The 26,759-nt window shown below is 35.5% G+C and overlaps 1 protein-coding gene across 3 annotated transcripts in view; it reads left to right on the top strand.

The window, feature by feature from the left end:
* ZFPM2 (zinc finger protein, FOG family member 2) overlaps window positions 1-26,759 on the top strand; it is a 448,480-nt gene that overhangs the window by 276,421 nt on the left and 145,300 nt on the right. For all 3 annotated transcript variants that reach the window (XM_019750658.2, XM_019750659.2, XM_074316299.1), the window contains one exon: window positions 25,724-25,835. In XM_019750658.2, coding sequence (XP_019606217.2) covers window positions 25,724-25,835 — 112 coding nt within the window. The remainder of the gene's footprint in view (window positions 1-25,723; window positions 25,836-26,759) is intronic.

Below are 26,759 nucleotides of genomic sequence, written 5' to 3'. Positions count from 1 at the left end.
AACATAACAATCGATTTAGTCTGAGGACAGAATAAAAACTTGATATCAAGGATATTAATGTATTAACAATACAGTAAAACTGCGGTAAGGGCAAGCATCTTTGGAAATTTATGCTGTTCCCCCCCCAAAAAAACCATGATTCTTAATTATTCAGTTTTTTTCTCTAATAGATAAGAGAGACACCAACCACCCCTTCCCAAAATTTACACTCTGTATGGTTCTGTAATACCTCTCATCTCTTTATTTAAGTATCTTTAGTAAATGTGGATATCTTTTAACATGTGGATATCATGATCTTTGGAATGAGAGAGGGCCAGTATGAGTCCTGGCTGCATCACGCATTAGTGATGTGATGTTCATATAGTTAATTGACCCTTCTCACCTTCAGTGTCCTCATCTGTTTGGTAAAATAAAAGTGGTGGAAGTCCAATTCTTACCTTGTTTGATTCTAAGGCTTAAGGGAGTCTCATTTTGCTTGGTCCACTGCTCTGCCTGAAACAATTTTAGAGCCTGATTCCCATGACAGGATGCTCTTTTTTCCCCTCCTCACCTTGCTAGAAGCACTTTCTCAGTTTCCCTGGCCGAGAACTTCACCTCTAGATATTGGTAAATACCAGCACTTGATCTTAGGGTTCTATGCTTTTCTTTAGATGATTTCATGCCTCCTGGCTTTAGCTGCCATCCATTAACTAACAACTGTCAAATTTAAATTTCAGCCCCAAATCTCCTCTGAGCTCCAAACTCCTATTCCCAACAGCATACTTCTCTATATCATAATAAATGTGTAGCGATCAGAACTCCAAGCCACATAGCCCGGAATTGCTATTCTCTTGAGTCTTCCCCATCTTGATAAATGTCACCACTATTCCCCTAGTTATCCTTGATTCCTCTCCTTTCTTCACAGACTTTATATCCAGCCACCCGTTGAACTTCACTTTCACAATCTGACCACTTGCCACCACCCCCACAGTCATCATCCTGGTTCAGGCCACCACCATCTCTCACCAGGTGCCATTGGTAGCCTCCTAATTCATTTCCTTCTGTTCATTCCTATCCCATGGAGACTGTTTTTCACATGGCAGTCAGATTGATATTGAACCATTCCATCCCGAATCCATCCACATTTGAAGTAAAATCTGAGCCCTTTACCATGGCCTGCAAAGCCTTTCACAATCTGGCCATTTTCTCATCCATCTCATTCTCTGCCTTGCTGATTTCACTGGGGCCATGTAAGCCTCCTTGCTCTTATAGAATATGCCAGATTTCCCCTTTGATACCTCTGCATTTACTGTTCCTTCTGCTGTGAACATTCTACCTTTAGGTTTTCGCATGGCTTACTCCATGACTTAATTCAGTGACATGCTCAGATGCCCTCTCTGCAGCAGAGCCTTCTCTAGAATATTTAAAACAAAACAAAGCTCTGCCATTATCTCTTTATATCTTTGCCCTACCAATTATATTTGTTTACTATTTATGTGTTTGTTCTTTTTTCTCCCTAATAAGAGAGGGAGTTCCAAAAGGACTGATGTATTGTATACGTCACTGTTATTTCACCAACACCTAGAACACACCAATAAATGTTTGTTAAGTGTATGAATGAATGAAATAACATTTAAAAATGATTTTAGTATAGTGCTGGGGAAGCTCACTAAATGTTGATTTTCATTCCCTTTCTCATTTTTTGAGTAAATTACTTTGAAATGACACCTGCATAAATCTGTAGTTTGCATAGTCATTTTGCTTAAAACATTAACAGCGTTCGTAGCCACTCTTTGGCCTTTGCAGATACTAATGCTACCTCAAGGCAGCTGAGATAGTGAAAAAGTTTGACTCAAGTGCAATCCTGACTTCATTCTTTCGGTTGTTGACCGTAGGTGAGTCAATACGTTCCTAAACCTCAATTTCATTACCAAAGAAATGTAGTTATCTTTTCAAGAGATTTTTTTCCTGCCAAAAGAAAATAATACATTTGTTTACTTTATGTAATATTAGGTACTTAGTAAATATGACTTGTATCTGAAGATAGTGATTTCTTCCAAGTTAATGTTGCCAGTAAATTAAATTACCAACTGATCTATTGTTTCATCTATATAATTAATATAATTGATAAATAATCCCAGACAGAGGACTGACAGCTATGGATTCCTAAACACTGATGTTGAGCCATCAACAACTATTCCTTGAAAATCCCTTGTAATTAATTTCTATGTTGATTTGGAGAAAGTATGTTTTAGTGTCTTTTAAGGCTCCTTCAGTATTTCATGTGAAATAGTTTTTCAATCTAATGAGAGTAAAGATTTGTCATATCAGCCTGATTGGTTTCTCATTCGTACAGGAGAAAATGGGGTGAGAAAATTATATTGATTTGTTGAGACTTGTCCAGTGCAATACTACATTTATCTTTATCTAATGCTTTCCATTTTCAAAAATATATAAATGGATTTAGTATAACTCACTTAAGTATTTTTCAGGCATTTATCCTGGCTACCCAGCAGTTTCAGATTCAAGGTTGTTTTGCGTATCAGCTCTTGGTTCTCTTGCATCTCATGTTGCTCTTAGTCGTGATTGTTGGGATCTACAACAAAGTTTGACATTTTCTCAAATTACCTGTGTGTGAGGGACTTGGCCCTAAGTGTAAGTACTAACCATTTTTTCTAAGTACACTTGTTTTCTCCCATTAAAGTTTCTTCTTTTTCCTCCCATGTATTGATTATTTACATTCTGAATAAGTAAACCAAAGACAAAAACAAAACAAAATGGTTGATTTTGTGTTTGTGTGCATGTGTGTGAGAAGACAGAAATGAAACAAATCTTTATTCGTTTTCATGTCTGCTTCTAAATATTATCTCTCCACATTCCAAAAAGGGACCCATTACTTCATTATATTGATTTTCATGAAACATTTTTTCTAGTCCTGGTTATGTGTTTTATCTATTCTTCTTCATATATGTGACTTGAATTTCAGATCATATTTGAATTTGAGTTGGTGTCCTATGGTGATGGAGAGCTCAGGCATGGAGTCAAATGCCGTGTCTTAAATCTGGACTCCTTCACCATTGAGCTTGTGGCTCTAGGACACTTTACCTTTCTTTGTGCCCCATTTGACTGATCTTGTGAGTGGAGATGTTAATATGACAGACATACATATTTTGTGAAATTTAAAAGAGGTTGTACACATGAAATACAAAGCACAAAGGCTGGCATAGAGTAAGCACTCAAGAAACACTAGCCAGTACTGTCATTATGTTAATAATAAGCTATAACAGCCTGTATTCTTTGTTTCTTTTTGGAAAATTATACATCAACTTTTAGTGACATTCCCATTTGGGCTTAATACTGCCAAATCACAGAATGTGATACCGTGAAGAAACCAAGGCCAACCCTTATTTTCCAAATAAGAAAACTGAAGCTTTGAGAAACAACTTAGCTGATCACATACCTAATTAGAGGACATGCTGCTTCTGATACCCTGTTCAAAGCTCTTTTTACCATTCATTTGATTATTTGCTTGTTTTGGGTGAGGAGGAGAAAGTAAGTCTTATTGTTACCTGACATTTATCCCCCTCAAAATTATCCTCAGCTGCCCTGTCCCTGGATTAAATAAGCCACTTCTTTCATAAGACTAAGCTAACTTTCTAATAGAGCTACCAAAGTGTTCTCTTGATTTTAAGATTTCTACATAGGTCCCTCAGGTCTTCTCATACTATTTGACCCTCTCTCCTCAGGCATCCCATAGATTTTTTTTTTTTTTCCTATAGATTTACAGGATTGGCTTGCAAGTAGGTAACCCTGTAATAGTATGATCTAGAAGTAAAATGGTCATCTCCCTTTCTCCCTTAGAATTCTCCCTTTCTCTCATTTGTTGATACTTGACATTCCATTATTAAAACTTACCCTTTAAACTTAAGACTGGGAGTTTTGATGAAATGCAAGTCCTCTTGGTGAGAAAGTACATTAATACGTAGTAAATCATATCTTCACTAAATGAAGAATCTGAGAAAAGAGGAAGGGGACAGAGAAGGACCCTGATGTCTCAGAAGAGCGACTCCTCTCACTTTCACCCTCATGCGTTAATAACTTGCATCATCCAATTAGTGAGTTATATTTAGATTCATAAAATGCTACAAGAGCAAATGACCTTTGAGAACCAGTAGTTCATTCTTTTCACAGAGACTGGAACTATAGCTTCAAAGAGTTAAATGCATTTGTCCAAAGTCACCTATTTGGCACCAGATGGCCTGTCTTATCAATGCACTAAGCTGAGCGCCTTCTACCTGGTAATTGGTACCTCACATCGTCTCTCCTCCTCCAATTAAGCAAGCCTCCATGTTTACTCTCCTTCATCCATCTGAATTTGTAGCTAGCTTTACTGCGTTAGATCTCAACCTCAAAAGTAATTTTAACTCTTTTTAGTTATGTGTAGTTGATATATTTCAAATATATAGTTAAACAGCCTTAAAATCAAAGTTTATTGGCTATTGGTGCATGGTATATGTGCTTTTACACTTTTGATCATGTTACCCTCAATTATTTATCCCCCTAAGGAAGGCACACTGCATGCTTTCTCTGAACACCCAACCAAAGTGCAATTCATTGGTGTATCAAATTTTTTTTTTTTTCTTTCGATACAATATCATATGTAAAAGTTGAATATGTTTAGAGGTTAGAAACGCTAGGTAAGTATAAAAGTTTATTAAATTGGTAACTAATAAAAATAGGTAAATATGAATGGAAAGTTTAGTTTTCACAGAAGTTAAAATTTATTTTATACATGTTGAATTTGACAGGATTGTAAGAAAAAAGAAATACAAATATCCAAGAAAAAATACGCTTAAAGGAAGACTGGGCTATGGGAGGTTGGTTACATGTGGAAGATTTGAGATTTGAGAGCCGTTTGCTAGAGGTGTTGTTACTCTACAAATGTCAGTCTGAAGAACTACAACTATAGAGAGTTAAAGTGATTTATGAACATTAACTATTTTAAATTAGTCATAAAGTATTTGCTGATCAACTATCCAGTGCAGAGTACATTGATGGTGCTGTTGAAATGCCAAAAATCAGAGACTATTTGAAGAAGGAAAGCAGAGGCACATGGACAAATATGTAGACAAATGAAATAGAAGCAAATGTAGTGACAGGAACACAAAGAAAAAAAGCAATTATAAGCAATGTATCAACAAGTACAAAATGGCATAGTACAATTATATTCTGAGGGGACATAGGGGGGTGAACTGAGGGAAGTAGGTTAATTGGGAAATGCTTCCTCAGGGCAATGACTGCTGAACAAGATCTGAAGGAAGTGATGGGTATGAATTGCTAGAGAGGAGCAGGCAGGGAGTTCAGGGTGAAGGGAATGCCTTAACCAGAAGATGAAGGGAGAAATCAGCCATGTGTATGTAGGGAATAACACATGGGCCATTTTGCCTTCAGTAGAGAGACGAGGTGAAAACTATCAAGACTTCCTTCTAGAAAGATTTGAAGGGCTATGGTATGAAGTCAGTGAGAGTTTATGAAGAAACTTGAATGCTAATGTTGCACTTTGAAAGGTACCGACGTTTTAATGTGATTTTATTACACGACTTAGTTTTCAAAATCTAACTATTAATGGATTTCTAGTGCACAGTTTCCTGTTTTCAAAATGACATGGAAATGTGTGCTCTTATCCTCTTCCCTGTTGGCTGTTGAACTCCCTTTTTTGTTTAACTGTACAAAGAGAATAGAGATTGCCTGATGAATATTTGTTCTTGGCTAAACTTCTGCATAATGCTTTGATATATTATTCTTCCTACCAAATGTTAACAGTTGCTAATGTCATTCAAAAATGGTTAAGGGAAATATGTTTGTGAAACATACAGCTTTTACTGTCAAATTATTTCCTGAGTGAAAAGAAAATACAGTAGTACTCTGCTGTTTATTGAATGGGAATCCTTTAATGTTGTCAAGGATTTCATCAAACTGGTGCCTTAAGTAAGCAGGAAACTGTGTGCCCTCTGTTTTAATGTCTGTTTCCTCATGATGAAGCAGCCACCCCACTCCGCTGTCCAGATGGGACTACCACCTATCACAGTCCTCTCAGATAGGATAACCAGAGCATAACTACTCTGGAGCAATGCAATTATGAATTTCTTGAGGGGGAAAAAAGGAGAGATAAGTGCAGGGAAGTCAGCTAACGTGGTACATGGGTAGTTCCAGGCAGCAAAAGGGTTAATCAGATTTTCATTTTAGATAGTTGTCTTAGTAACAATCAGAGAGCCCAGGCTGTATCTTTTCCATTTGTAGGGAATGTTTAGATTTACAGAGTAGCTTAGCTTATTATATACCTGCCTTGATTGCCGGATAAGGCTTGTGATTAAAAACAGAATAAGATTCATTTTTATAATATTGTAAAGAAGAGCAAAACATTAAAAATGATGTCACTTGTGGTCTCGGATTCTGGGAAATTACTGATATTGGAACTCTAGTGGTGACTGGGCTCCTTGAAAAGTTAAAATAATGAAGGTCAGCATCTATAGCTTAAACTTTTAGTGAAAATCAGTCTGTCTTCCCTATTCCTAAGAGCGAATCTGAATCCAGCAAGTAACAACTCACTAGCAATGCTCTGAGAGACTGGACGTCAACCTCATTTTTATGCCAAATTGCACTAAACTCTCCAAAATGCATTTGTTTATTTCATAGATTAAGTGCTAATGTGGCCCTTAAATCGGAAATTGGAAAATAAAATCACATTTGGAAAGTGCTGATTTTCAGAATGTCTGAAAGAGTAAACTAGTGACACTAAAGTGTTGAGATCCTTAATTTATCCATTGGCTGTATAGCAGGAAAACAAACTTGACACCCTGCCCTGCACGTGGCCTCAAACCTCACCTGGAGAGACAGATTTCCTAAGGGCAGAGAATAGCATCCAGTCTGTTTGCCAAGACCAGGTTTGTCTGGAACAGCTGCTGCCAATTAGTGACAAGTGATATGTAGCGAGGCCATGATACGCGTAAAGTTCCAGAGTTCAGCAGTTTTTGGAATCACTATTTGAAACAAGAACACAACACTTAGGAGTATAGTTCATTCCAGTTTCATGGTAGTAACTTGGTAATGACTGAGCCTACTCAGAACATCTCCAAAGTCAGAATGTCAGCCTTTGGTAGCCACTGAATTTATACATTATTTACAGACAGCTTCTGACTTACTTTTGCTTATTATTTTAACTTAAAAATGCCCAAAGTTTCACCTTTGCCATTCTGCAAGTATCAAATATTTAGCCACTGGAGAGATTTAAAAACAAAATGGAACAAACGAAAACTTACAAGATTTAAAGTCTGTGTCTGCTCAAATTTGGAGAAAGGGGAAAAAAGTTTTGAAAAACAGGAATAACTCAATAATTACAGGGATATCAGTGGCATAGCAGTCATTCATACCTTAATATTGGTTAATTTAGTCAGATTGCTGTTCCACTGAGAGCCGTTCCACTGAATTAATGGAAGTGTTTGTTTGTTTCATGGCGAAAGAGAGAATAATGGTCATTTTGGAGTATGGAATAATTTGTGAGATAGAACACCTATACCTCAAAGGAAGACCTATAAGGGAGTTGTTGTGGCTCAAAAACCTCCACGGATTAGGGAAGAATAATTTTGGAATCTGGGAGACAGAAACAGAGAAGGGAGAAGCAGAAGAAAAAGACAAATCATATTAAAAATTTTCCTGTGGCCAGAGAAAGATAAGAAAATATCCTGCCTCCCTTTCTGTCCTTCCTCTAACAAATGATCATTATTCCTGGATGCAGGAATTTATACCTAATATGTAGCAAGATCAAGAGCTAAATAACCTTCTTGTAATCTAACCTTGAAAGTTTACCATTTGCAATATTGGGTCCATGCCAGTTCTTTGCTCAGTTTGAGTAAGATATAGACTCTTTTTTTGAAGAAAAAAAGGTTCAATAAGCTCAAGGTTTTCCAGAGGTTTATGAACTGCCATTTGAAAAACACAAGCTAAAGAAATTAAATTACTCTATTTACTGTATTTTAAATGTAAATTTTTACTACAAAAGGGATAGTTTGCCACACTATAAAGTAATGGTATATTTGTTTTCATGTTTGTTGTGTTGGGAACAAAATGAAAACATCAAATTGTAAAGAATGTCCATAAATATTGAAGACCCAAGAGTAATGCAACCTCTGGTTTGAGAAACACTGGTGAAGATGAAAAATGTATTTTGAGTTCCAAATGGTGCATTTTCAAATGAACTTTTAGAGTCCATTCATAACTAGGTCTCCCTCTATTTAATCATTTCACACTAAATTTTTTCCTGATTTGATTAAAGAATGTCTTCAGCACAGTCACCTAACATTTCCAACATCATATGGTCATTTCAACCAATACTGAAAAATAAAACAAAATCGTTGACAGGAAACCAGCTATAAACATATTTGGTTGAAGTATGGAAGAATTTTTCAAATGTCTAATAATATATCTAGACTTGGCTCTTTATTAGAAAGTCTGTGAACTTTCCTGCCTCCTGTAATCTCTCTCTCCAGGGTCAGTGCATATTTAAATTGTGTGTCTGTAACATTTTAGCATGTGAACCAGAATATAGTCAGAAAAGCAGATATTCTAAAAATCTGAAATAGGTAGATAATACTAATTTTTCTGGGGAAATAATAGAAAGTTAAAGAGGATCATTTCCAAATCTTCTAAATTCATAGGTAAAACTTGAATTCTCACCCCCTCATTTGTCAGAATTGCCCTTCATTGCCATCTTAAAACTCCTTCTTCAGTATCCAAGTTGTTTTTGTAATTGTTTCTCTTTTGTTAATTCTCTAGCCAAGCCATTGATTGCCTTGGGAATTTTATACCCACCCAGCCTCCCTCCCCCCACACTTGATTCTTGAACCTTTCTTTCTCCACAATACAAACTTTAAAATCTTGCAGATATTGTCAAAATAGCTGCTCTTTTGTGATCTTTACTACATTCAGGATTCCATCATCCATAGTAGAGCATCAGTGTGTACATCTGTTGTTTGGTTGGTTCCCCTGAAATAGAGTTAAAATTGATTTCAGAAGACAAAACTATATATGTGCTAACAATTAATGTGCAAACTAAGCAGGTGATTGCGTGATCTGAGATTTTCAACTGGTTGTTCACTTGTCGACACAGGGAAATGATGGCCAATTTCAGTAATGATGTAGCCATGCTACACATTTTGTTTGTTTGTTTTTGAGTGACGTAAACCATGATAGACAAGGAGAGACAGGGGGAGTAGGTAGGGAAGGAGAGAGAGGGGAAGGACTAGGGAAACAGAAAAGAACCCTGGAGAAGATGATTACAGACACTATGAATAATTATTATTGGAATTATTATTGGAGTGTCAAAATATTGTGGATCAAAAGCTGATGAATTTTAAGGCTATAAGAACATATCCTTCTTCACATTATGTGAAGACAATAATAAGCATGATGCTAAGAAAACTAAATGAAAAAACAACTTGGGAAAAGAATGTTGGATGGTTTCTCTGAATTTTGGTGGGAAAGGAGGGCCAGAAAAAAAACACACCTAAAAGATGAAAAGAGTTTCCAGGTAGGTTTTGACATCTTTTTTGGTCTCACTGAAGAATAAGCATCCTCCAGAGCATCCTTAGCCTCTGACCCTGTGTATGGACCAGGTCCCTGTAGAACACACGGCTTTCAGGTTTACCAACACCCTTGTTAAGATGTGGTTATTCAGTTTAAGGCTCTGTTAAGAGGAAGGCCGACATCTTGGCCAAATTCCAGAGCAGAGCAGTAAAAATAGTACCGTGAGAAAAAATTAGGGTTTCAGAATATCAAATCATTCTGCCTGAAAAATAATATGATGTAATTGCCTTTCAAGTTTGAAGGGATATCACCCTTCAACTCAACTAGAGTTCCATCTTCATTTTGGAAGGCTGAAAGGAAATGATTTTACATCACAACTGGACGCATTGAGGTTACGCCTTCTTTTGGTTAGATTTTTGGAATCTAGTAGTTGGCCAAAAAACAAAATTCTCCATTTGCTGGTAATTATGTTCAACATATCTTTTAGTTCTTTTACTTGTTTTTTTATTAGCTAATCACAGATTATTATATTTTTCCAAACAATTCCTGTGACATGCATTATTTTATTAGAGAATATTAGAGGTCCGGTATGTTACCTTACTATTTCTGTCTCTAAGCCTGGGTGCTTTAAATATGAGCATTCCTGAGTATTTGCTTCATATGTTTTGAAATACTCTATTACATTTCTTTGATTTGACTTGTTCATGTGGAATTTCCTAAAAGAGACTTTTAAAGCAATGCTGGTTCATTAGTTTTTTCCTTAAGTTTGCAAATTTCTTACAAGAAAGTTTCAGTGTCACCTCCTCCTTAAATTTTCGTCATATTTTTGTATTCTGTAACAGTAATACCTAAAGTAGCTGAGAAATTCTAATGCCTTTTCTTTGTTTACCACTTTTACGATCATTATGCATACTCTAATGCATAATGATAATTACGCATTCATGATGTTACTTGTGTTGGCTTAACTCGGAAATGGTGTGAAGCAGCTAATCTCAAAGCTACAGGCTGTTTCCCATCACTTAGATTCGATCAGAGCTGTTTGTTGAGTCTTATTGGAACGTGGACTCTATCTACACCAGTCCCATGGCTGGACCCTTCATTTTTATCACTAGTTTCACTCCCTGCCCTTTCTCCTTCCCCCCAAATCTTTGCTTTGAAGACAAGAAAACTGCAAGATAATTTGGTTTTGTTGCCTATGTTTAGTCTAGTCACAGTAACTAAATGAGGGTGATTTTTCTAAATTATCCATTTTTTTATCATCCACATTTAGAATTATATTAATATGTAATAAATCAAGACACGGTGTCATTTCTGATGCTTGAGATTTTACTATCAATTTACTTTATCATTGAGTTTACTTTAGTGTAGTTTAAACTGATCTAGTGCTAAACTCCCAAACTTTCTTCCATGTGTTGTGTGATTTTGGCCAAATAAGGAAGTTATTCTGTGTATTTGTGTATGTTGTGCCCTTATCAACAACAATTGCAAAGTATTCATTGAGTGACTATGGTTGGAAGGATGCTTTGTGCGACACTGTGAAGCATAGTAACAAATCTCATTTAGTAACATTAAAAAAAGAAAGAAAGAAACCTGAGAGTCTTGATTATTAGAAACTGGAACTTGAATTAGTCTTTAATAGCACAACATGGGAATACAGAGGGTGCCAAAAAAAAAAGTTATGTAAATTTTAAGAAAGGAAAAAACGGTATTAAAATTGTAATACTTACTATATACCGATAACAAAAGATGAATACAAGTCACGTGTGTACAGATTTTTGGCACCCCAGGTATATGCCCAAGCTATTGCTTTATCTATGAGTGAATGGTTTCAAAAGATATGGAAAGCAGAACAGTAAATTGAGACATGTTGTTCTGCGTAAGGCAAGGGGCAGAGCAAACGCCGCTTGAGTTTGTAGTTTAGCTTTTCCTTTCCCTATAGAGTTGAATTAGGGAAAATCCACTTCAGTGTGAATTCAGGGCATTGCTGTGTGATTCTCAAATGTAATGGAAGAGGAGCCGCATCAAAGATCACACATCAAAGTATGTGTATTTATTGAAGGGACTCTGTCTTTGCTTCTAGAAGATGAGGTACCATTGTGCCATTTCTTTAATATATTTATAGCTTATTTAAATTTCTAAACATTAAAGGACACCGTGAATTTGTTTTTAACATCAAGAAAGGAGGACATAGATTTGAAAAGGCTGAGTAACAAGAGACCAGTCTGCTTCAAGAGTTTCTTCTGTTTAGAGTACCTGAAGTCCTAGATCCAGAAGATACCCTACAAGTCCTGGAGTCCTGGTCTTTTCCATTATAAATGAAGAAACTGGCCAGGAAAGTATTTTGAGCAAGGTGATCCAACCGTTTCATGACAAAGTTTGAAGCAAACCTAAGTTTAGCAAATGCTCAGGTCATTTTAAAATATGTATACAACTAGCATACTAGCATGAAACAGGAACTACTAAAGAAAATGTCATTGTCTTTGTAATGGTGGGAGATTTTGCTTTGTGCTTTGTTTGGTTTGATTATAATTGACAAATGAGACATGTTTAAATAAGTAGTAAAGGATATGGTATTTAAATTTAAGGCTTTATTCCAGCATATGGTATAAGAAAATTTTGCATATTCTAAAATTTTTGGACTAGGTCAGTAATTCCCAATTTAGAACCCAAGGTAGTGGAATGGCATAATGAGGAATTCAATGTCCAGAGCCTTTTCAAACTGTTTCCCAGATACCCTACAGACACATGTTTAGATCTTCTGGGTACTAGTGAAAACTGTAGGTAGAAAATTGGAGTAATGTAGACAGAATAAATTACTTTATAACCAATAAGTACAGCTTTACATCATGCTAGGTAAGATTTTATTCAACTAACATTGGGTTGCCATTAAAACCATTTAATTGTGCCAGTAGTGGTGAGGTTGTCTCCCCACTGGCCAATCTACTAAGTAGGTAAAAAGTTAAAAGATTGCTCAAAGTAGTAAAATCTCTTACACATTTATACTACGTATATTGGTTATTCTATTGATGTCTGGATAGAAACATTAAATAGACACAGGATTTTTCACAGGTATTTAACTGTTTCTTAAATTTTCGCCATGCTCCCAAATCAATATACATCATTATAAAGAACACTTAGTATATGTCAGGTATTGTTCTAAGTGATTTATAAGTGTTAATTTATTTAATCTTCACAATAGCCTCATGAGTCATTATAATTCCCATTTTACAGATAAAGAAACTGATGCACAGAGAAGTAGAACTAGGAGTTACTTGACCAAGATTACACCATAGATGAGTAACAAAGGTTGGATTTAAACATAATCAGTCTGACTCTAAAGCCCATGCTTTTAGCCACTGTGTTAACTGGCTTTCTGTTACGTCCATCATATATGAACGAGGTTTCTGCTGCTTTTCCTTATTGTGTCCATCACATTGTGGAAAAATATTGTGAATATGCCATAAATAATATTTGAATTACAACTGAACTCTTTGATTTCAGACCGACTGAGTTAAAATAACTACCTTTTCTTTTTCCATCTCTACACTATTTTCACCCAATGTTTTTTACTGAAGCTTCTTTTTGACTTCCCAGTATGACCTTGAACTTCTGCTGGCAGGTGAAAATGCTCTGTGTTTTGGTTCAGTCTATCTGTGAACCACCCAGCTTAAGCTGAGGAACATGCTAATTCAACCCAGACCGAGATATTTCTGAAGGGGAGAATCTATCACTGAGCCAAGACTATACATTGCAGTTTAGGTTCCTTAAGTGGGTGTGTCCAAAGGTTCTGAAGAGTGGAACTAACAGGTCAGGCATGAGAGACCTGCAGCCCAGATGTATACTGATGCCTGACCGAGAACTGCTGTGATGAGGTTCTATGGTGTCTGTTGACCAGCTGAAGACCGGGAAAATTTGTTCTTCATTTTTTCTTGTGTAATCAGTGCTGAATTGAATGAATTTTACCCTAAAGACATCTTGGATCTCATTATGAATTCTGCTTGTGATTGGAAACATATATATAGGCTATTTTTAATCTATTGTAAGCTATAATTATTTCTACAGGTATATGCCCACAGTCATAAAGATAAAAATATTAAAAAGTATTGCCTGTTTTTCAACATTTTGATGTTATTAACTAGATTATACTCAGTTCTGTTTCCCTTTATACCTACTAGATGTCTGATGGATATTTGCTATCTCAATTAGACTTTCAAGACCCCAAATTGTGCAAATGTGAGAAATAATTCACTACAAAATTATAAATTTCACAGCTCAAAAAACTCTGAATATTATTAATGTGGCACCATGCAATTAGCTTATACAAAGTGAAGCTAGGAATCATGCATAATGTAACACAGAAACTGCTAACCACTGACTCATGGAAGATCATTTAAGCTAGTTTTCAGGGACATGAAGAATTGATACTTACCACAATTCTGAAGAAGATTCTTATTGCTTTAACACCATGGAAAGAATTTAGTTTCTCACAGATTTGCTAAGAAGAAAATAGAAGGTGATTCATGGTGAGAGCAGTTGCTAGCAATGTGAATTCCAGCAAGTTGTTTAAGATTTTAGAGTTTCAGTTTTTACCCACTCAAAAGGGGCCTAACAATATCTTTCTCATAGAATTGTGAAAATTAATTTAAAAAGTAATGTAGCACCTAGAATTTTAGCACATAGTCAATGTTTAATAAAATGTTATAAATCATATATTAGGGAAATGTGGCACTCTTCTCCCCAGCCAAAATTTTGCCTTTACTGGGAATTATGTAAAACATATTTCTTTAGGAGTATTAGGAACATAAGCCAGACACTGGAAAGAATAACACATCTGGTACTGCTTTAAGCCCATTATATACATTAACTCGTTTAATCCTAAAAATAATCCTGTGACATAAATACTTTTATTATACTTATTTTAGAAATGAAGAAACTGAGACACAGTAGTTAAAGTAACTTGACTGAGGTTATACAGCTACTAAGCGATGAAGATATGATTCACACGCAATCAGCTTGGCACCAAAGTGCAAGGTTTTAAATCGTCTCTTGAATATTCATAAAGCATATTAAGTGAGGTAATGAGTATACACTTAAAATAGTATATACATAATTCATCTTGGCTGCATTTCCCAAAATATTTCATTTTTTTCATATATTTTTATGACATACTTTATTTAGCAGTAAGAATAATTAAATGAGTGTATAGGAAACATGTTTGATAGAAGTACATGACTTCCCAAAATATGTATATAAGAGATTTTATGGTTAGGTTTAGATATAATTATTAAAATATAAGCCACATTTTATAGACTTTCAATCCAATTGGAGAAGGCCTCAGTGTTTTTAACTTTAAAATTAAAGTATAAACCTAAATTATGAAGACTGCTTAAAATGGGTCTACTGATCACTTCTCATCTATTGCTATGCCTTTGTTTGGTCATGGACCATCCAATACGCATTGTGCTTTTCAAATGTGTCGGATATATACTTAAAATACAATGAGCTGAATTATAAATATTGATTTAAATCTATTTGTGTATCATTTAGATATTTTTATAATCAATACAGTGTGAGCATCTAGAGGAAAGGTAACTCATCTTTTATCTTTCTATTTTTAGAGTTTTCTATGCAGTAAATATTTAATGAATATTTACTGAATTAATAATCAGTGTACTTAATTTCTAGTAAAGTATAAAGTAGATTTTTTTTTAAGCAGGATAACCTAAATAAGCCTCTCAAAATAGAAATGGTATAGAACTATCCAAAAATAATGCCAATCAGTTCTTACTAAATAGAATGATTTTATACACGAGGTTACATTATTTATATGGCAAAAACCACATCTGGATAAGGTAAACCAACTTGTTGTAAGCTTTAATATCATTCATGTGCAACTAAATGTAGAATTTAAGCCCTAGTCTTTACATCCAAATGTAAATCTATTAACTTTTAATAGATATGTTGCTTTGTCGTGTTAACATTATTCAAATCTCCTTTCCAACATTCACCTTAATACTTTTATTCATATTTCTACTCCTTTTGTGAAGAATATGGTTAGTGAAATTTGTCCAGGGGTTGTATTAATAAAAGTTTACCTCATTTGATTCTGATTTCATAGATGCTCCTTTAGTTGCCCCAGACCCACAGATGTGCTGAACAAGGTCCTGGATTGAGCACATGTAGAAATGAAACTGTCATTGGTTGGTGTCCTCTTCTCATTGTTTTCCCCCGTGGAAAGCAATGCAGCCTGCCTCCAAAAGGGTGGGCCAACCCCCGCAGTGAGTTGGACACTTGACTTTTAGTCTCTGAAAGTACAAAATTAGGATAGTCCTGCAGCATCTGTTGATTTTTGAGAGTAATATTGAAAGCCACCCTCATGGTCAGAGTCTTAACTTTCGATACTTAATTTAAGTGTTTGCGATATTCTTGTTATGAAAATGTCTCACAGTTAGATAAGCTTTGTTTGACTACTCTAGCGCACCTTTACACTTCTGCCAACTAGTTTGCCAAAGCTTTTATTTTTTTTTTACACCCAACTTCCAATAACTTGTCTGAAAAACATCTGCCTTTCTTAAGGGTACTATATTTATCGCAACACCTACTACTATATAGTTTAACAATTCCATTTTTTTTTTCCTCTTTGGAGGGGAATGCCTTCCTCATTCCTATTCTTCCAGTTTTTAACTAGACTCTTTCCATCAACTTCAAACATCATAATATCAGGTGTATTTTAGGTTCAAAATATAGGGAGTTCTTAATAATTTATGGTTGTAGAGAGAAATAAAGAGTACAAATCATGAAAACAACATATAATTGAAAGGGAAAAAACCCTTTATATTTGGTTTTATAATTTACTATGTTTTAATATCAAGATTGCCCTTTTTTGGTGGAGGGGTGTGACATGAAAATTGGCTAAAATGGTAATAATGAGGAGACAGCCTAAAAGGTGGCTGAAAGATTCATTATATATTTCAGTGGATTAATTCATGAGGAACAGACCTATCTCAGTATCCGAACAACTCTGTGCAGGGGTGAACTGTTTCTCTCTTCCACAGAATGCCTTCGGGGTAAATCTCAAAAAGAGACCACATTTTTTATGTCTAATGCCACTGATAGTTGAATATTTGCATACATCTATTACACAGTCTCTATAATTCATACTAACAATGGTATTTTGGCCACACCACTTTCTCTGACCACACCATTTTCTTTGGTGTTAAAATTCCAAAGCAAAGTTATTTAGAATGGCTTTATTTACTGCTTCACCAATAAAAATAGTAACATTTCAAGTAAGCATAAGTGTATTGAGATTTCATATATATCTTCTCTGTACTCAGGCTTTGAGTTTTGGCTTGATGAAATTTCTACAGTAGAAAGTTTTACCCTAATATTATTGTCAAGCTGTAAGGACATATGAGATCATCTTACAGGAGAGGAAGATGAGACCTTCAGAGGTTAAGTGATTGACCCCGGGTCACACAGCTGGGACCACGGCTTTTAGGATCCCTGAACCTTGTCACAGGTTTATGTGTCAGCCTTATGTAAGGATGGCTACTCAAGAGCAATTTACTTTTCCCTTCTCCAAGGTTTCAGCACTGACACTCTTTTGCACATTGCACTATGTGCAAGCCCAGAAATTCTGCCAGGAGCAAAACAACACTCCTTAAACACTCTGTGACTTTCAGAGCTGTATAAAATAAAAGGTTGAAGTTAATGGTTGCCAGCTTGGAGGGAGTTGTTCCTCTTTGGCGCCAAATGTATGTGGAGAACAGATGAGACTGTGGGAGTGAAGTTGGCAAAAGGGAAAGAGAAATGAGTCTATTCTTTTTTTGAAAATGGAAGTATAATAAATATCTGGATAATTTAGACGTTTATTATTCATTCAGAGGTCCTTCCCATTTGAAAATAAAATATCTGTATCTTTGGTGTGAGTACTCTTGAATAATAATCTTATATTATTTTTTTAAATATCAGAAAATGATTCTTTTATTTGGAAGTAAAGAGATTGTTTTAATGACCTGTATATATTTAAGCAGTGACACATGTTAAGATAATGTGTTTCAACAATTTTGAGAACTAAAAGCAAATATACCTCAGAGATAATGATTATTTAAATTTTTGGTTCATAGAGATAAAACTGTCTTTGACATAAGGAGTATGAATATAGTAGCCAAGAATTCTATCATTTTATTTCACACTCATTTTGTTTTTAAAAAGTCTCTTATCGTGTTTGAGATCCCACATACCACAGTGAACTTGAAGACATTTGTTAGCAGAAGCTCTCTGGAATTCCACTCTCGTGCTATCCTTAACAGACATTTTGTAGAACTGTGCTCAGGAGAAACCCTATTCTAATAAAACCTTCCTGGGATTTCCATTCATAAATCTATTCTGTACCCAATGGTATAGTGTCATGGTTCTTGTTGTATCGCATTACTCATGTCTTTCCAATTTAGATTTTTTACGTATTTTCTAATTTGAGCATTCTTAATTGATTTGAGCTTGAGTTTGAAAATGTGTCTAGCACATCAATTTTTTTCAACCAATGCAAATTTGATAACCTTTAAGTTGAGTTTTGTTGCTTTTTAAACAGTAACTGTAGATCAGATACTTGCTATAAGATTGGAAGTTCTTGAAATGACTTGTTTAAATCTGTAATTTCTCTCTCTCTCTCTCTCTCTCTCTCTCTCTCTCTCTCTCCCTCTCCCTCTCCCTTTCCCTCTCCCCCTCTCCCCCCTTCCCCCCCTTGTTTTTAGACACAGTAACAAAGGGAAGACTGAAACTGACTCAAGAGACATCCCAATGTAGTTCAGTGGCCATTTTATTCTATTTTAAAATGGAAGCATATGTTTTTAATAGAAGCACAGATTTACCTAGTCATGTCTGAATGATGTGTGACATTAATTAGTCATGAGACTATTTGGGTGTTATTGCCGAGAACCTGTTTTTATATCATCACACAAATAATGTTGACCCTATAGCCACATGGAGTAGAGTGTTTCTGTTTATGTAATTTAAAGTAATACTTTACTTTCTGAAAGGAAAAAAAAAAAAAATATTTGCCTCAGTACCATCAAGCTCATTCACAGTGTCCTATATAACTTTTTAAAGGTTATCTACTAAAAAGCATGGTTTTATTAGGTGGAAATCATCAAACTAAAAGTTTTATAGTTCCAATCAAATCAGTCCTGTTGAGATTATATATCATGACCAGAATTACTGAAGATACAATTGTGTAGGGCCTTCAATTACTACTTCATGTTTCTGTGGCTCCAGGTAGTCAAAGATGTGAAGTTGTTATGCCTCCTCAGGATAGGCTGTTGGTGAAGGGAATTTTGAATTCAAGCTCACGGTCACCAGAGACTTCACACAGTTAAAGGAAGAGTGATGTGACGTTTTTGTGACTGTCCGATTGAATTTGAATTTATTCTAGTGTGGAGAACTACTTGGATACATTAACTGAAACTTTTACTCTATAAAATTTCCCCTGTAATAGTACATGGTCAAATCACATACACTACCATTTTTTCATATAGATGTAGAGAATAATGCAGTTGGGAAGCATTGGCAGTTTTTCTGGTTCTATCTGAATCCAGTATCTGCAGTAATTTGGAAACATTTTTTTTTAATTTATTGGGGTGACAATTGTTAGTAAAATTACATAGGTTTCAGGTGTACAATTATGTATTACATCATCTATAAATCCCATTGTGTGTTCAGTTCTCCTTCCATCATCATATATTTGATCCCCCTTACCCTCATCTTGGAAACAGTTTTTAATGCCTACTATCAAATGTGTTTTTACAGCTGAGAGAATAGAAACAACTATGAATTGTTAAAATAGCTATGCATTTTGTCAAACAGATCTCAGCCCTTTTCACCTATTACTTAGTTCTGGAAGCAATATACCAAGAGCATTTTCATCAGCTTCCAACTACAGCTCATGGCATTGGCTTGAGGATCTCTAATGAGATTTTGTTATATTTCCTAAACTAAAGCTAATGGAGGCCAATTTTTCCATCAAATGACACATCTTGTTCTTTTAAAAGACTGTCATGTGAGGCTCTTCTCATGGGTCAGATTTTCCTAAGACTTCTAGCTCTTCCTAAGTCTCATTTCAGAAACCTTCAACAAATATTTCCTGCAAAATTTGGAATCCCTAAGACAGCATTATGTACCAGTTTCTTGGGTTAGAATTATCCTCTGTTCTTTACCTTTGGGCTGTCTACTTTTATCTCCATTAACCTTTTGGCTTGAGTATAAACATTTATTGAAGGCTACCTCCTTTGTCGGTCGAGTAACTCCAGAGGTTAGTGAGAAGTGGATGTTAGTTTGACCTCTTTTATCCACATTAGATGATTCTAATTATTCCTAAGAAATGACACTTTTGACCCATTTTGTCCTTGTCAAGTTTGTCTAGTTGTAGACTGTCTAAGCATGAAAGTCTGGGTTCAAAGAGTGTCCACGAGTGCAGATTTTTTAAACTTGCAATATGGAGCCTCAAAAGTGCACAGTATTTCTTTTTCTTTTTAAAACATTCCAACTTCACTGAAATTCAGGGCTCCTGTTATGAACCTTGAATTGATTTATAATCGAAAGAGACTGCCTAGATGCAGATAAAGTGCTAACTTTAACCTGTAAAAGCCCATGGGTTATTTCAATACAAAAAGAAAAAAATAATAATAAAAGAATGGTAAACCCCTTTGTATCAGTGAGAATAAACTAGGTTTTGCTGAGGTTGCAAGCAACGCTAATATCACAACAGCTTTTTACATAAAAAGTTTCTTTCTCATGCTACGTGGCCATTGTGGTTACCAGGGCTTCTTCCTTACAGGCTGACAAGATCACGTCAGCAAAAAGAAGGCGTGATGGTGGTCCATTGGCTCTTAACACTTCTGTGTGGGAGTGACATGGATCATTTCTTGTTCTAGTTCATTGATCAAATTGGTCAAATTAAGTCATATGACTATATCTAACTTTAAAAGAGATCTAACTTTAAAAGTGAGAAATAAATGATCAATAGCACAATTAAATTGGATAATAATTTTTGTTTTGACATCTATGGTAATCACTACACACATTAGCAGTGCCTGAGAAATAGTAGAGATTCAATAAATGCTCTTTGTACATTTTAATTTCATTTATTCACGTAGGTATTCAGCAAGAGTTTGACGTGCATCTATGATGTACTAAACACTGTGCTTGTTGCTTTATATGACAACTTTTGAGATAGAAATTATTATCCCCATTTTGTAGCTGTGCATTCTGAAGTTCAGAACGTACAGGTTTAAGTGATTTTACAGTGACAGAACCTGCCCGAAGCATGTGTCAGGATTCAAACCTAGATCATCTAACTCCAAGAACAATGATGTCCTTTCTGCTACACCTCAGCTGTCAGGTCATTGTTGAATCATGAAATCTTTTAAATATTCAGCTATAGAAGCAGCAATTATTACAGTCACCACTGGGTATTTCCTCATATTTACAGCAAGAATATTAAACATAGCTAATGATTTTGGAATGACAATGTAGATTTGGTGTGACTCCAGTGAAAGGAAAGTTGTTTACATTTTTGAGCACATTCGATAAGGAAGTTGTCTTTTTTTTTTTAACTATAAGTCAGTAAATCTGAATGCCTTTTGTATTAGTTTTTTATTGCTGCCAAAACAAATTACCACACACGTAGTGGCTTTAAACAACAAAAATTTACTGTAGTTTTGTAGGTCAGAAGTCCAGTATGGGTCTCACCAGACTAAAGTCAGTTTATCAGGATGTATTCATTTGTGGAGGTTCCGGGGGGAATTCATTTTTGCTCATTCAGATTGTTGGCAGAATTCACATCCTTGAGTTTGCACACCCAAAATACCTGTTTCCTTGCTCCTTGCAACTGGAGACTATTCCCAGTTTCTAGACCACAACGTTCCTTAGCTCATGGCCTCAGCATTCCATCTTCAAATGCAGCAAAGGCATGTGAAGTCCTTTTCATGTTGAATCTCTTTGATCTCTGGTTTTGCCTTTCTCTTTTACTTTTAAGGACTCATATGTTTAGATAGGGTCTATCCAAATAATCTAGGTCATCTCATTATTTTTATGGTCCTAAATCTTTACCATAGCTTTAAAATCCCTTTTGTCAAGTAAGGTAACATATTCATAAGTTCCAGGGGACAAGGGTGTGGCCATCTTTGGGGACCATTTTTCTGCCTCCCACAACTTTATATCTGCTCTCTTTTCCCAACATGTTCTGCCAACTGCACCCTCTGTATGATCCCAGACAAACATCTTAGCTTTACTTTCTTCATTTGTGAAATTAGGGAGTTCAACTCATGGAATATAAAATTGCTTCCTCTTTTAACATTCTAGACTTATATGAACCCTTACGATAGCGAGAAGCATGGAAAAATGAACCTAATGATCAATGTGGATGTTATTGTTATTTTCTATTCATGGATTTTCCTGGAGTGTAGATTTCATATAATCCTGACTAACTCCTTCCTTCTCATACTTGGTAATCTTCTTTGAAGGCAGTCAATCTCTACAAAAGTTGACTTCTTCAGAAAGAAATTGACTTACCTCCTCAAAACTGTAATAACTGGTCCCTTGAGATGTTTTTTATCTACTTATTTACTTTACAGCTTGGATATAGCTTTCAGCAAATCTTTGCTACGTTTTTGCTTTTGCTTTATTGATTTGGAGTGAAAGAAATTGTTTTCCCTTCAATTCAGTTTTTTTAATAAGTCAGATTCTATTTGTGCCTAGGCATAATAAATGTTTCCAAAGGTTTAAAAGATACAATGTCTAACTTACTATTAAGGAAATATATTAATGAACAATTTTTATTTGTGCCACAACACTAACTCCTTTAAATCTAATTTGCTCATGTACAAAGTGGAGAAAGTGTCAACACCTAACTTCTGCAGTTGAAAAATCAAAAAAGAAAATTCTGGGGAAGTACTTAACACCTAACATTTAGCAAGTACTCGATAGATGTAAACCTCTAATATGATTTTTACAATAGTAATATTAAGGGTAGAAGTGAATAACTCATCCCAGTTTGCGCAAGCCTTTTCAGCTTTAGCACTGAAAGTCCAACATCCTGGGGAATCTTTCAGTCCCAGGAAAGCCCAGATGGTTGTTGTAGTAGTTTGGAAACAGAGCTAAATATAAATATGGGCACTGCTTTGTACAAGATATTTGATCTAAAAGAAATTATTTAATCTTTGAGTTGCAATTTATTTATCTGGAAATATATATGAGGCCTAATAAGAGAAGTGTCTAAACAAAATACCTGCACCTATAGCAAAAATTATAGGGCCCATGTTCCTCCTGCTTAAACCATTATTACTGGCTTTTTTCTGCTTAGATATTTTAGCACAATAGGTGTTGCCTGATATGAAAAGGTCCTTCAAGATCTGTCTATAACCTGTACTTCCAGACACATACGTTGTTCTGTTCCTTCCTCTTATCAGTGATAATGATATCGATGACGGTGGTGATGATGGCAGCTAATGCTTATCTAGTGTTTTTTATATACCAAGAACAACTCTAAAGACTTTATAAGAACTTAAACCAGAATCCCAAAGCTACTACTCACTTTCCCTGTACACAATATATACTATTGCTATTATATACTATTCAGACGATGCCCGTGCTATTACCAGTGATTGCAGATTCTTCCTGCCTTTAAGACCCTTCTTCCTCCCTTTAAGATCCTGCCTGAATGTTACCTGTATGATATCCTCCCAGAATCCACAGGACAGGAGTTTCTCTCTTGCCCTTCACTGACCCACAAGCAATTTACTCATGATGTTGAACTCCCTACCGTTCTACTTTTTGCATTATATTAAACTTTTTTTTTTTTTTTTTTTTTTAAATGTATCTATATCCTTCATCAAAAAAGAGCTCGTTGTATTTCTAACACCAAGCACAGGACTATGTTGGTTGGGTGGTTGGTTGGTTTGTGAAAAGAATGTAAGATCAACTGATTTACTTTACATTAAAAGATTCCCTGACGAATTTAAGTAATCAATATCTATTTTTCATATTATCTGTGGAAAATAGTGAAAGCTGATTTACTGTGTAGAAATCTATGTGGCTTGACGAACTATGGAGCATAAAGATTAAATAATTTTGAATGCATGTCTTTCCCATGAAATAAGAGAATACAGTAGAAAGGGGACCAAGTGCCTGTTGCCGAATCTGTTCTGTAAAATCAGAAGTGAGAAGATGTTACAAATAAGACCACTAAATCCCTCATACACAGGTTTATCTAAATGGTGGACTCTTTTCCGTGACTTGTGCTTTCTGCTTGGACCTCATGCAGCAGGTCAAATGGGTTTTCTAGATTCCTGCGAGATTTGAAATGGCCAGATTACACAGACCCTGATCTGTGGCCTTAACTATTCTTCTGGTAGGAAAATGAGCTGAAATATGTACAGTTGAGACCTAATATTTAATTGGATGTGGGTCACTATCATTTTAGATTGAAGAAAGCTGCTTGTCCTCAAATTCTAATTTGAAAATGGAAATAAATATAAATGGTCACTCAAACTGATAAATCATAGGGATAACTTGAGAACATTTTTGCCTCGATTGTTAACAATTTGTAATATAATATAAAACTCTTTCCTACAGGGCTTTCAGATAACTAATTTTCATGGTTATTATTGCCAAATATTAAGATACGTAGTTGAAAAATTATAAACTTAAAATGAATCAAAGTATTAATCTGAAAAATCAGTATGTTAGTATTTCTTACAATTGATCTGGTTTACCACCTCTTCTGTTTTAATATGTGAAGTTTTTTGTTTTGTTTTTCTTTTAGACTCCTTTTTTAAATTTGCCTATCATGGTAGATTTTCTCATTAAATTGTATATTTTATGGCAGTTTTACCTCTTATAATACAATTGATACTTCCAGAAATGGGTTAGCATTCATTTTATGCATAGTTTTTAATACGGCTTTTCAGTGAACAATAGATCCCTGTCTCAGGGGCTATCGTTGTTGTCATTCCGCAGGTCCTCTGGGTTTTCCAGATTCCTGCGAGATTTGAAATGGCCAGATTACACAGAACTCCTCAAGTGAATACTTGTTAATGCCAATTTGGGAAATTGGTGATAGGATACAACATGTGAGAAAGTCCCAGAATGGGCTGAGGTCTCTTTGGCCGGATCATATCTAGGTGAAAATACAGTTCAGAAATTACCTTGAGACCCTCGTATTGTACTCCGTGTTGTGGTTTCATGATAGTTGATATACAGAACATGGGCTGGTAAATGATAAGTCTGAATGCCAGTTCACTGTCACTCATCCGGAAACAAGAGTCTTGCTAAGGCTTACTTATTTCCTCCCCAGTTTATTTTCTGCCGTGTAAATATATCACCATGGTTAAAGATATAATTCAGGTGCCCTACAGCCGAATATGATGAACCTTTTAAGTGTTTTATTTAAAATGTACACTGAAAATATTTTGTCAGAACTACCTCACTTGTCTCCCTGCTTCTGTTTCTCAGAGGAAGAGATGTCATGCTTTAGTTGCTCTGCATTTGAATTTATTCACAATTTCATTTTTGCAGTCTTTCTGGAGACAATGTATGGTGAATCATTAGCATTATTATTATTTCAGTCACAGTCAGATTACACATCCACACTTAGTAAAGGGGGTTGGGTAGATTTCATTATTCATTCAGAATAAATTCCTACTCTAATATAAATGTTGCTCAGGATAGAGCTTTGAAATGGATCCTGATTCTTTAAATTCTTTCCTGTCTGTTTCAGGAAATAGTGAGATCCTGTTGATAGTAAAGTACAATGTGTCTAAAGTTCACTTCTAAACACTCTGCTCTTTGCAGAGAAAGTCATCTGCATTCTCTTTATAATTCAGAGCCGCAAGAGATCTGTCTAATCTTGGAGATCTGATCCAGTATCATTTAGGAAAAAAGAAAAAATCCTTGATAATAATTCTACCATTCAGATTAGTTAGAGCAGTAAAGCTTTACAGCTTCTGTAGTCTTAAAAAGATATCATGAGACAGGGGAATAAGGACTTGGATTATGTTTTGGAAGATTTAGTTGTTTGTAAAAATAAAATGATTAGTGCAGTTATTATTTGAGTTTTTAATCAACGAAAGCAAATGGCATCTGTTTGTTATCATTCCTTCTACAGAAGACAAAGGCTCACGTCCCAATGGTGCTGACTGCTGGTCCCAAGTGGCTCCTGGATGTGACTTGGCAAGGAGTTGAAGACAACAAAAACAACTGCATTGTGTACAGCAAAGGTAAATGCAAGATCATTTCCTTCTCTCTTTAAAAGTATTGAAACCCGAGCATTGCAAAATAGCACCAAACAACCTGGCATGGGAGCACAAAGTAAAATTTGATCCTCTCTCTTCCTTATTCTCTTATGAATCTCTCTAACCTGTGTTTGCAGCAAAGCCTACTGTTTTCTTTTCTTTAGAACATAAAACAAATATTATATCATTAATGACTTAGTGCCGTACACATTTTCCTAAACTCTGTATTTAGCTTGACAAATCCCTTCCTTGCTGTTAGCTCTATCGATAGTCGGTTTGATGAAATCTCAGATTCTTCTTTTAGGCGTTATCTATCAAAAAGTCACTTCCTTGTGAAATTTAGCAATTTGTGTCAAGGTGCATGATCCAGGAGGCACTATATTCCAGCCAGTTTCTTGAAATCACTCATGATGTGAGGATAGCTGAAAATGAAACCATTTACAAAGACTGAGAATTCTTCCCCATGGTGATTTTTGAAGGGCAGGAGGCAAACGGGAAAGAGGAAGCGATGGCTTGCAGAGTTTTGCCTTTGATTTGCTCAGTGTGACATCAACCTAGACTACGTCATATAGCTATGCCCTGGCTCCAAAGGAGACGCTGCTCTGTGATGGCACATCATGGGACTGGATCTTCAAAACACAGCCCCCTCCTTGAGTGTGGTGTGGTTTGGGGCACTTTGCTCCATGTTCAAGTTATGGACCCGAGCTCTGTACTTTTACAGTGAAATCCCTAATCTCTCGTCTTCGTAAATATTGCAGAACCTTGTGCTTCTCATGTTTAATTTCTTTTAGCTTTCGTTTTTAACCAAATAGACCTACTGAGATCAAAGATTTATTTGCACATTGAACCTAGAAACCATAAAAGCATACAAGAGAACAAGCAAATAAGCACCCCTATCAATGTATTAAC

This window comes from Rhinolophus sinicus, linkage group LG12 (genome assembly GCF_036562045.2).
Source record: "Rhinolophus sinicus isolate RSC01 linkage group LG12, ASM3656204v1, whole genome shotgun sequence".
Lineage (NCBI taxonomy): Eukaryota > Metazoa > Chordata > Mammalia > Chiroptera > Rhinolophidae > Rhinolophus > Rhinolophus sinicus.
This window is presented reverse-complemented; position numbering and strand designations above follow the sequence as displayed.